Here is a 12,028-nt window from a genome sequence, read left to right as displayed (position 1 = left end):
GTTTTCCAATTTACACAGCTAATATTTGCTCTGTGTAAATAAGTATTCCTTTCAACAAGTATTAAATTGTCTACCTCACCACTTAAAGTGACCTTTTGTGTGTGTGTGTGTGTGTGTGTGTGTGTGTGTGTGTGTGTGTGAAAGAAACAGACCATCTTGTGTTTTCTTTGAATACAACTCAGTAAATTTTGATTATGTTAGAGAAAATCCATCTTTTTTTGGTCACTTCATATTATTTAGTTACAAGGGGTTTTTTTTGAGCATAGTTTACACAAATTTTCTTAAGTGGTTTGATTTTCATTGGTTGGTTCTTGATGTCTGTAGAAAACGAGAAATGTGTATTCCAGAATCACTGCTAAAGAAGTGCTCAGCTGAGGAGTACTGTACTTGACAGGGATACGTGAGCATGGAATATAATAACAGAGCGTGGACTAACCCTTGGTTTTCTGGTTCCTTAGAAACAACTTACCTCGAGGCTGTATTTTTTTTTTAAGAAGCTTAATGGGGTTATTACTCACATAGTATAAAATTCATTTAAAGTCACAATTAAATGATTTTTAATAAATTTACAGAATTGTGAACCATCATCCCTGTCTAATTTAGGACCTTTCCATCCCCCCAAAAGAAACTTCCAGCCCATTGGCAGTCACTCCGCATTCCCACCAGCAGCCCCAGGCAACCACTGCTGTAGGCTGGAGCTTTCTCTTTTAATAACTGGATACAAGACTGATGTCCAACCTTCCCTAATAAGGGATAGTAAATCAGTACCAGAAATCAAAACATCTGTCCTCTACCCAAGCATCTCTCTCCCAAAATTCAGAAGTTTGGTTTTATCTTTTAAATTGAAAAAAATTCTTTTTCCAATCCATTCCCAGAGTGTTGTCACCCTACAAAGCCTGCCCGTTTTCCTAGTTTGAAGTCTGTCATCACACCTCTACAGATGTGAGACCTAGTGGCGGAATAAAAACTTATTAGAAAGGTCTGACAAGCACTCATGTTACTTTTGTTGGGAAAGTCTTTCACAAAAATACATGATAATTTGCTAGTAAGCTATAGATTTTTTCAGTTTTCAAGCACTCATTAGTAAAAATATTTAGTAAATTTTGTGAGTGCTTGAAATAGAACTCCATGACTAATAATGATGCCCTCGTTATCTGCAAGCATATTACTTACTCATTTTAGGTGAGGAGTTTTATAAGAAAGCTAAGCTCTAAGATTGTTAATAAAGAAGAGCTAAGATATGTTGGTCTCTGGAAAAACTTTATGGGCATGCAGTATCTTAGCTAAAATGGGTCTTGTTACTATAAAGTGATATAAACTTAAATGGTAGTTTATTAGTAACAATAGTATAGTTAAACGGTAGATATGAGTGATGGGAAATAATTGGTGCCTTTCCCCTTCTCCTCCCACAAGAGGACTGAATTATAAATACGAAATTTTTTTCTAAGTGTATACAAATTTTTGCAAAATTACAGAGATTTAAAAATGCCTCTGTTGTTATCTAGGGGACTTTCCTGTGTATTCATGAGAAAGATCATCGGGGCGCCTGGGTGGCTCAGATGGTTAAGTTTCTGCCTTCGGCTCAGGTCATGATCCCAGGGTCCTGGGATCGAGCCCCGCATTGGGCTCCCCGCTCAGCGGGAAGCCTGCTTCTCCCTCTCCCTCTACTGTTCCCTGTGCTTGTACTCTCTCACTCTCTCTGTCAAATAAATAAATAAAATCTTTTAAAAAAAGCTCATAATTGATTGTCATTTATTTATTCATTCATTTATTTATTGCTGACTATACTGTTGACCTCTTACATGTAATGGTACTGGAGGTGGTGGTGTGCCACTAAGAACAGGGGCTCCTTGGGCGCCTGGGTGGCTCAGTCAGTTAAGTGTCCAACTCGATTTTGGCTCAGGTCATGATTTCAGGATCATGAGATTGAGCCCTGGGTTGGGTTCCGCGCTCAGTGCAGAGCCTGCTTGAAATTCTCTCTCTCTGTGCCCCTCCCCCTCCACCCCCTAGCTCTCTAAACAAACAAACAAACAAACAAACTTAAAGAAAGAAAAAAAAAGAATAGGGGCTCCTGAGGTCAGATTCCTGGTTCCAGTCTGGGCTCTGCTTCTTCTACCTGTTTGACCTTGAGCATCTCACTTTATCCCAATTTCTTTAAAATCCTTCCTAGGGTTATAATGAGGATTAATTAGATAAGTATTTTTTTTCTGAGAACTATGTGTGGCTGTTTTATTCTACAACTTTTTAATGGTTTTGTGGTGACATCTGAGTTTTTTTAAGTTTGAGAAAGCTTTTATGTCTGTTAAGAAACTTATCAGGTGTTTGTTTCCATTGCTTTTCAATTCAATAAAATTGTTTCAAGACCTAGTTTTTCCTAAGCCTTTAAGCTCCATGTATAAATTTCTTTTATTCATAATTCCAACTTGCAAATGTTAAACACATTTTCTTCCGTCGATGTCTAACTTCTTTCTTCAAAAGATACCTCTTTATAAACATTAAAATCTATATTTAAACTTAGATAAATTTCCTTGATTTTTAAACTATATTTACATATTTAATATGTCTTCTGAACCACACCAGTGCACAACGAGGCTGGCATTCAACAAGCAGAGCATTTCTGAGCGCTCCGACGGGAGCTCGTGTCTACACTCAGTCTCCATCCAGGATGCCGTCAGTGAGCTTTGGGTCAGGACTGCCCAGGAGATGCGTGCTTCATGAGTTTCACACTTGTACCTTTTCTGATAGCCTTGACTATCTGTCATGTGGCCCCTTTCCCATTTTTTATTATTTTTATTTTTTAAAGATTTATTTATTATTTATTTTGAGAGAGTGAGAATGAGAGAGAGAGTACATGAGAGGGGGAGGGTCAGAGGGAGAAGCAGACTCCCCGCTGAGCAGGGAGCCCAATGCGGGACTCGATCCCGAGACTCCAGGATCATGACCTGAGCCGAAGGCAGTCGTTTAACCAACTGAGCCACCCAGGCACCCCCCCTTTCCCATTTTTTAAAAACTATAACCTCTGATGTCAATTATTGAGATTCCTCATCTCCTATTCAGATCTAAGTTTGTATTTAATTGGATAATGCATCCTTCTTATGTAGTATTTATATACTTGTCTCATACTTTTATAGTTACTATATCAAAACACAGTATTTTATGTTACGATATCCATGATTCATTTAACTAATTCCCTGTTGTTGGATATTAGATCATTTTCACTTTTCTCTTATAAATGACTGTTAACATACTTGTAGAAATATTTTGTGTACATTCATATTTCCTTTGGATGAACTCAGAATAACTGGGTGCTATTACCCCATTATTACTTAATGTAATATAGCCTAATACCTACCAGTGTGAACCTTGGAATCATTTTGTCAAATTACAGGTAAAATCCTGTTGAGATTATTAAGGGGAAATGACTAATGTATGTATGAACATGGTAATATCAAACCCTTTACGAAATAGAGGTGATAGAAATAAAACAGAAGCTAATAGTGTGTTTTCTTGTAATTTGACAAAAAAGTTTCTAAAGTTCATTTAGGGATGGAAAGAAAGTGGAGTAACAGTGGAAGATTTTTTTCCACTAGATATTGGCACACATATGACATGCAACTGCTATTGAAGAATGTGGCTCTATTTAGGTACTTCTGTTCCCTTTATTGAATACTTTCTCCCCCCAAAACCAAGTGGATATTGATCTGTATCAAATTCCTTTTTGACCTCACTCAAGATAATCATCTTTTCTATTTACATATGTTTGTGTTTTATTACAGCCCTTTGCTAACTGGAAACCTTCCTTGCATTTCTGGAATACATCATCCTTTGGCCCCCCCCAAAAACCTAACAGTATCAGTGTACTAACAGTTTCAGAGTTTTTGCACTTGCCTTCAAAGGAAGATTAGACTATAGAGGTCTTTAACTTTTAAAATATTCTCTAGGTTAGCTTCTGATATTTTGCAGTGTAAGAGGACTTGGAAAGCTTTTCATCTGCCTTGTGCTCTGGCATTAGTACCCTAAACAAATGAACTAATGGGATTGCCATCCATCGAGAGAAACTATTGTGGCTTTTGTCACTTTCCCAGATACTTACTGGTAGGAAAGGATCACCATAGGAATGAATATGTTGTAATCGTCATCTTGATGACAAGCGTTGTGTCCCAAGATTGGTTGACACAGGATAGTGTGCTTTGTATATTCAGTCTTCTTAATGAAATCCCAAGGAAAATATCAATCTTGCTACTAATGACGATAAATGGGCACTCATAAAGTGCTCTTACTCCCACGAGCACAAAGCTCTTCATGATTCATTATTTCAGTCATCCTCACAGTTGTCCCATGAGGTGGGTAGCTGAGTGCTTCCTCTTGGGGAAAACAAACAAACAACAACCAAACGGGTAACTAATTGGATTTTCTTCTGTTCTATGTTCTATGTTCTAGAACTGGATAGCTACCTTATAAAAACTGTCAGTATGTCCCCCAGTGGACCTGGGCCTCAAAAATCTCAAGTTTCTTTCACATACGAACACCAGGCTAGGAGCAGATGTGGAGTAGTAAAGTTGGAGGGAATTTTGATGCGTTTGGTAAGATGCTATGCGTGGATTAGCCTAGACTTGGTGAAGAGAGGCAATGGCCGAGTTAGCGTTTTGGCATCTCTGTTAGAAGTGGTAATCCATGGTGTCAAAGGTTTGTTTTTGCAAATATCTTACTGACGCACCTCTTCTCTATACTTACTCTTCCTACAACATTGTGCGAGGGTCCTACAAAGAATATCTGTCCATCCTGGTTTCCCAAGAGGGGCACTGGTCCTTTCTCATCCTGCTGTAGTGTATTCGTGTCTGTGGCTTTTCACAGGGACCAAAGGTGCGATGTCTGCTTCTCAGTGATACCTCTTAGCCCATCTCCATCCTCCAGTGACCCTCCATTTCTCTCCAGGCCAACTTTCCTCATGCTTTCTCTTCCCCAGAAAAGGACAGTACCTCTCTGTAGACACATCTTGTCAGGCGAGCAGGGGTACAACTAAAAGTACACTTGTTTTGTTTTGTTTCACTAAAAGATTTATTTGAGAGAGAGAGGGAAAAGATGAGCAGGAGGGGCAGAGGGAGGGAGACAGAGAGAATCGTAAGCAGACTCCACACTGAGTGTGGAACCTGACTCGGGGCTCAATCTCAGGATCCTGAGATCACAACCTGAAGCGAAATCAAGAGTCAGATGCTTAACCGACTGCACCCCGCCCCGGGCGCCCCTAAAACTACATTTTATCTAGTGATCATTCCCCAGTGGATTTTTGTCACTTGAGTTCTGTCTCTTCAGTTAGACTGCAAGCTCCTTGGATGAATGCTCAGGTCAGCCGTGTTTTTTAAATTCCTTTTAATTGCCTCCCCATTGCTCCCTCCGCGCTGGGGTGTTCAGGTGCACAAGAAACACTTGTGGTCGCTCTATTTGCTATCCATACTCTCAACAAATATTGCCTGTACTTATTGACTGTGCCATTTTAACTTTTCCCCCTTTTCTTTCGTTAAATAAAGGCTTCCTTTCCCCCTTTTTCTTTCATTAAATAAGAGCTTACTTTGAATTCCCCCCCCCCATTTTTTCTTGAAGTTCCCCTAAAAGGGAGGCCTTTAAAATGTGAAGAATTATGCTTTAAGTTGTGCAGTGTACTCAGGGCGGGGACTAATTATGAGGTTTGAAAACTCCTTCAGGTGGCTGGGTTCTGCAGCACGACTAAAATACTGCTTTCCTAAATTGAGAACAGCTGGGGCCGTGTTGCTAACCAGTATAAAAGAGTTGGTGCTTGGTGCTCTCTGTTGTGAAGAAGTCTTTGCTCTCCAGAGCTTGTGGAGCTTAAGCCAAAGGCACCCTTTCCTCATCCGTGTCGTGGTGGTGAGTGCCGGGAGCTGGCCCTCTGGGTGTCAGTTTCTATTGCCTGGTAGATCTTGCAGTGCTTGTCTCAAAATGTCGTTCCTTACTAATTTACCATGCCAATTGCAGGATTTTACCTTTCGAGTAACAAGTAGAATGCGTTCCCTCAACGCGACGTAGCTAAGGCTTTGTGTGTCTTTTCACCATATTATTTTGAAGGCTGTCAGCTTTCCTGGTGTAGGGTGTGCATCTCTACATATCGAAGGATAAACTGAGGCAGTGCCGATTTTTAGTATTTTGAATGTGTGGTTCTTGAATCTGTTCTGGAAAGTGGTCCCTTAAAAAGACTCCAGTTTCTTAAGGAGGAAATAAAAAATGGACTCATCGACAAATGGAGAGAGTAACAGGTCCATGTGAGCAGCTCATCCCAGTTTTGTATTCTTGCAGGTTCATAGAAAAGCTGCAGCCTTAGGAAAGAGTGATGTGAGCTCTGGAGAGGTTCTAAGTTCTAAGTTCTAAGTTATTATGACTTCATGGTTAGCAACAAGTAATAGTGTCTGATGAAGGCTTTGCAAAGTTGGGTCCTGACTTTTATTTAAAGAAATTTTAAAGGAATTGATTATTAAAATGGACCTATTTATACTAACATCGGCTCAAAAAGAGACAAATTTAAAGAAATTTTAAAGGAATTGATTATTAAAATGGACCTATTTATACTAACATCGGCTCAAAAAGAGACAAGAGTCCCAGGATAAAACAAGTCCATATTTTGCAAATAAACTCCATCTCAACAGCATTAACCATGTTCTGACAATATATTTCTAAAGCAAATGGCTTTGGTATTTGCTTCCTTATTTTGATAATGTTTTTGTTTTGGATGGTTGACAATTGGACAAGCACAGTGTCTGAACAGTTTTTGTTTCCTTTTTGCAGGTGGGATAGTAACACCTCTGGGAGAAAGAAAATTGGCTCCCTCTCTTGAAAGTGGCGAGTGTACTGCAGGCGGCTGCATGGGGGGAACAGTAATCAGATGGCTACCTTCTACGTTTTGTGCTAGGAAACAAAATCAGTTATAGGAATCCATGTTGATCTTGGAAGTAGAAGGATTTAAAAAAGTGAAGTTTGCACAAAAAACACATACTTTGCCATCTCCCTTTTGATCTGAAGACTGGGGGACAATGGATATTATAGAGACAGCAAAACTTGAAGAACATATGGAAAATCAAACCAATGATCCTGCAAGTACTTACACAAGACCTGCCGAGCCTGTTGAAGAAGAAAACAAAAATGGCAACAGTAAACCGAAGAGCTTATCCAATGGGTTGCGAAAGGGCACCAAAAAGTACCCGGACTATATCCAGATTGCTATGCCCACTGAATCCAGGAACAAATTTCCCCTGGAGTGGTGGAAAACAGGCATTGCCTTCGTGTACGCCCTTTTCAACCTCGTCCTAACCACCGTCATGATCACAGTTGTACACGAAAGGGTGCCTCCCAAGGAGCTCAGCCCCCCACTACCAGACAAGTTTTTTGATTACATTGATCGGGTAAAATGGGCATTTTCTGTATCAGAAATAAATGGGATTATATTGGTTGGATTATGGATCACCCAGTGGCTGTTTCTAAGATACAAGTAAGTAGGTCTGCTCATGGGGGATGGGGGGGTGGCCTTGCCCTAAGTTTGTGTTTAAGGGGGTAGATGTGTAATTGAAATGGTTTTCCTCGGTTTTGTCTGATGAATTCAGTCAGATCCAGGCATTTGATGACAGGAAGCAACAGAAGGATCGACCGTGTTGAATAAATAAACATTTATTGAGCAACTGTGTATGAGAGGTAACCATGAGGACCTAACAGATGTACTGTGGTTGGTGATTCAGAGTTGATGAATTTAAGGTGCAGTTCCTGATCTCAAGCAACTTGATGCTATGGTATCTGCATGAAAAATCAAGAGGCTTAGAAAGGAATAACATTAACCTCATCCTGCTTTTGTTATTTTAGGCTTTTAACAGGTGGGGAATGGCGTCGCCAGGGAACTTTCTTCTATTGCTGGTAGAGTGATGACTGTATTGGTCTAGAGTCAATAGCATTCTTTCAGGTTTGCTTCTATTCAGGAGTTCGCAAATTTTACATTTCTTTTTCTGTTGCCTGTTGGCAGTCGAGTCACAGGAGTTTCAGAAGCGGCATTGAGGCGTGGGTCCGTGCAGTTTGGGTTTTAGGTTTCTCAAGTAACCGTGCTGTCCAGTGTCCCTGTGGCACCACAAGGGAGCTCTTAGTTCATTCAGTCTCCCTGTTCTGGGAGTAGTAAAGCCACGTACTTTTGCCTTAAAGACACTTAAATATAGGACATAGCTCTGAAGAGGTTATTTTTGCTTCCCCGTGAAATCTGACTGCTAGTCCATAAAAACAGGGCCCCGGCAATTCCCTTTTCATCTCATGTCTCCTTCAGATGTTTTGTTCTCTACTAAGATTCTAGCAATTAAATCACTAAAATAGAAGTTGGATCAAAACCTTGCCCATAAACGGAGGCTTTTGAAAATGTAATGTGTACTAACTTAGTCGATACTGTTCAAAAATTCACAAATGGGATTTCTGCATTAATGCCACAAGATCATGTTTAGGAGAGAGAATTTACACTATAGTGTTCCTTCATTTTCTTGTTGCTTTGAGAAGAGAATTCAATCTCTTTGCTCAAGAGTTTCCCCAAATTCAAGTTTGCAGTTTTGAAAGCTTGTTCTACAAACTGAAGTCATTCCTAAACATTTTCCTTGGTATGTGTAAGTAAAAGGCCGCTATCAAGGGTCTTTTACCGGAACTATTTGCTGCCAAAGCTGTTAAGTTATGGTATGCTTTATGCTGAAAGCAAGCAATAGGTTTGTTGAACTTTAGCATTTCTCTTTTGGATGTCTACAATTGACACTGAAAATAAAAGAGCCTGCTTAGGCCAAAGGTGTTTGCTTTCTCCCTTAATTTAGACCAACGTTTTATTCATATATACATGAAAAGAGACATTTTCCAGGGTCTGGTAAGTAGCTGGCTTCTACCGTGCTGCTTAAGCACAGTCTCAATTTATTTGAATCTTTATCTAGAGAGTTGTTATGAACTGCCACTCCATGAGTACCTTAGGCTTTACCATGTCAAAACTCCTGGGGGTGCCGGGTGCCTTAGTCAGTTAAGCGGCCAGCTCTTGATTTCAGCTCAGGTCACGATTCCAGGGTCATGAGATCGAGCCCGAGTCGGGCTCTGCGCCGGGCATGGAGCCTGCTTGAGATTCTCTCTCTCCCTCTCCCCCTCCCCCCCAAACAAACAAATAAACTTGTGGTCACATAGCTGGCCACACGTTTTAATGATAACCTACTGTTTTGATCACAACTCATCAGAAACTTGTTGGGGAAATCATACTTTTTTTTTTTTTTTTTTACTTTTGAGGTTAGAATTGTATCATTTTAGTAACTAGTAGAATAATTTTTACAACCTGTTTTGAACATCCTAGCTGAATGAGAAATCCTACTTGCTTTCTCTTGTAAAAGCACCTTCAAAACTGTGGGAAAAAAAATCATTAGCAGTAGTTATTTTTCTAAATAAGGTTGCAGAGTGTACATTTTACCTTCTAAGTTAATTTTCAGTTCTGAGTACAGCTGAACTCAGAATGCTGGAATGAATATAATTGACTCATAATAATTTTTGCTTATTACTTCACCTTGTCTAACAGCATTGAGCACCCAGTTCAACAGTCTTTGGGTTTGAGGTTGAAGCAAAGGGTGAATTGTTTTTCACTTAACCAAATGGAGAGACTCAGCACTGATGATCACCCTTTCCTTTTTAGTACTAGAAAAGGCAGAGTTAATATAGCAGGCCTTTGAAAGAAATGGCCTTGCACTAAATAAATACTTTCATCTAATTGTCTTTTTTAAAGATTTTATTTATTTGAGAGAGAGTGAGTGCACACAAGAGCAGGGGGAAGCAGCAGGGGGAGAGGGAGAAGCAGACTCCCTACTGAGCAGGGAGATGAACATGGGGCTCTGTCTCAGGACCCCGAGATCATGACCTGAGCTGAAGGCACTTAACTGACTGAGCCACCCAGGCGCCCCTCATTTAATAGTCTAGGTAGTTTTCTACTCTCTATTTTGACCCCAGAAACTCTGGGATATTCTTAAAATAGTTACTGGAAATGGGCAACTAAAATTATATTCGTACATAATTCTGTAAATTAGAAGTCCCAGCAGTTACCTGAATTAGACTTTGATCCACGTCAGACCACAGTCTTGGAGAAAACTAAAAATAAGCCACATGCCTGAAACTGCCTAGTTTTCCAGAAGTCTTTGATCGGTATTAGTTTTGAAAGTTTGAGAGCTCTGCAAATGAGAGACCTGTAGGAATATAGTTTATGTGTGAGGGAGGTTACAAGTAGCAATTCCAGGGGCTTTATGGGCCCCACCCTTGTGTGACTCCCCAGAACCCAGAGTTTATAGACCCACCCCTAATTACACAGCAGAAAACAAGTCATTTTCGCTGGACATCAGGACGCTCAGAACCCTCGAAGCCCATTCAGATAACCCATGAGGCAGCAGCGCAAACAGGCAGAGCCTTTCCCGCTGGAGGACAGTGTGCACAAAGTCAAACCTCTGGGAACCACTGCACTGGAATGAGGACTCAGGGGTACAGGACAGGTCTCCACCACAAAATATGAAGTATGAAAGTACTTGTGGGATTTTTTTTTTTTTGCCTTTTTTTTTTATTGAGGTTGAATAAAATAAGGGTAAACTAATCAGTTTAGAGTTTCACCCTTAAGTGTCCATAAAGGTACAAGGGTACTTGGGACATTTTCAAAATCTAGTTCTCTGAAAATCTGTATAGTCATAGATAAAATAGTTCGTGCCCAAGTTGTGAAAATACTTTTGGATGGTCTCCAAATAAACCTTGCTTATATAACTGAGGTTAAATCAGTTGCCCCATTTCCCTCTGTGCCCAATTATGTAATATCACCTTAGCTCATTAGTTAATTCCTCTGTGACTCGTTTATACCTTTGATATGTTCTCAAGAGAAGGTTTTATTAATGTAGTGTGTTGACGAGAAACATAGAGCAGTTCATTGAATTCTCTGGCAAAGAGTGCCTTTTTTTTAGGAGAGGTTGTTGTCTAGAGCCCTTAGTCTGCTATAGCTTCTCCACTCCCCACAGACATTCCTTTTGGGTCCTAACCCTCCTAGATTTATTACAAAAGGTGAACCTTCGTTTCTGGAGTGTAGGGGTGGGCCGTTCCCATGTAAGCCTGTGTGTGAGCCGTGAAACTGGTCTGTTAATGCCACTCTGTATTAATTATTCTTTATTCTGTTAAACGTCGTTCTGTATTGCATTAGGAGCAGAAACAACGAGTCAACTTGTTTCTCCCTGTCCCCGTTTTTCCTTTAGGTCAATAGTGGGACGCAGATTCTTTTTTATCATTGGAACTTTATACCTGTACCGCTGTATTACAATGTACGTCACCACTCTGCCTGTGCCTGGGATGCATTTCCAGTGCGCCCCGAAGGTGAGCGCCTCTGAGCTAGCATGTAGAGGAGACGAAAACACTTCGGGAACACCTGCTCGCTGTATGGCAGGTTCTTCAGACACTCTTAGAGCTGTTAAGCGCAGTCTGGTATATTTTTTGTTTCTCTTTGGATTTGGAGGGAAGATGTTCCGATATGTTTTCATAAAACATGTATCTTTGTGCATCAGAAATTCATTTTCTGCTAACCAAGAGTTACAGCGGCGTGTTCAACTCTTCTTTTTTGCCTTCTCTTGTACTCGTTCATGCATTCATTCATCCTACAAGTGTTAAAGCTGCTGTTATGTACCAGGCCAGGCACTGTAGCAACAGCAATGACCAAAGCAAAGTTCTTCTTCTTCAAGAGTTTATGTTCTATTGAGGGATGACAGCCGAAAACTAAATGCATCACTTGTAACATGTTGATAAGTCAGGTCACTATCAGATGAAGAACAGAAAAGCTGAGTAAGGGTAATGGGGACACTGAGGGTAGGTACGACTTAGAGAGCAGAGAGGCTTCTGTAGTAAGAAAGCATTGGGGCAAGATACAACATGGGGAAGTGAGCCGTGTGCATAGGCCACGGAAGTAGCTTAGTCACAGTGGGTACAAGGGGTGGCAGGAGGCCCATGTGGCTGAGTAGAG

The 12,028-nt window shown here is 40.5% G+C and overlaps 1 protein-coding gene across 4 annotated transcripts in view; it reads left to right on the top strand.

Moving 5' to 3' along the window:
- SGMS2 (sphingomyelin synthase 2) overlaps positions 1–12,028 on the top strand; it is an 82,989-nt gene that overhangs the window by 55,644 nt on the left and 15,317 nt on the right. For all 4 annotated transcript variants that reach the window (XM_028121282.2, XM_028121280.2, XM_028121281.2 and 1 more), the window contains 2 exons: positions 6,796–7,495; positions 11,271–11,388. In XM_028121282.2, coding sequence (XP_027977083.1) covers positions 7,041–7,495; positions 11,271–11,388 — 573 coding nt within the window. In that variant the 5' untranslated portion in view covers positions 6,796–7,040. The remainder of the gene's footprint in view (positions 1–6,795; positions 7,496–11,270; positions 11,389–12,028) is intronic.

The sequence above is a fragment of the Eumetopias jubatus genome, unplaced genomic scaffold (assembly GCF_037043125.1).
Source record: "Eumetopias jubatus isolate StellerSeaLion01/CBP00866 unplaced genomic scaffold, mEumJub1_p1.0 scaffold_2, whole genome shotgun sequence".
Taxonomy (NCBI): domain Eukaryota; kingdom Metazoa; phylum Chordata; class Mammalia; order Carnivora; family Otariidae; genus Eumetopias; species Eumetopias jubatus.
This window is presented reverse-complemented; position numbering and strand designations above follow the sequence as displayed.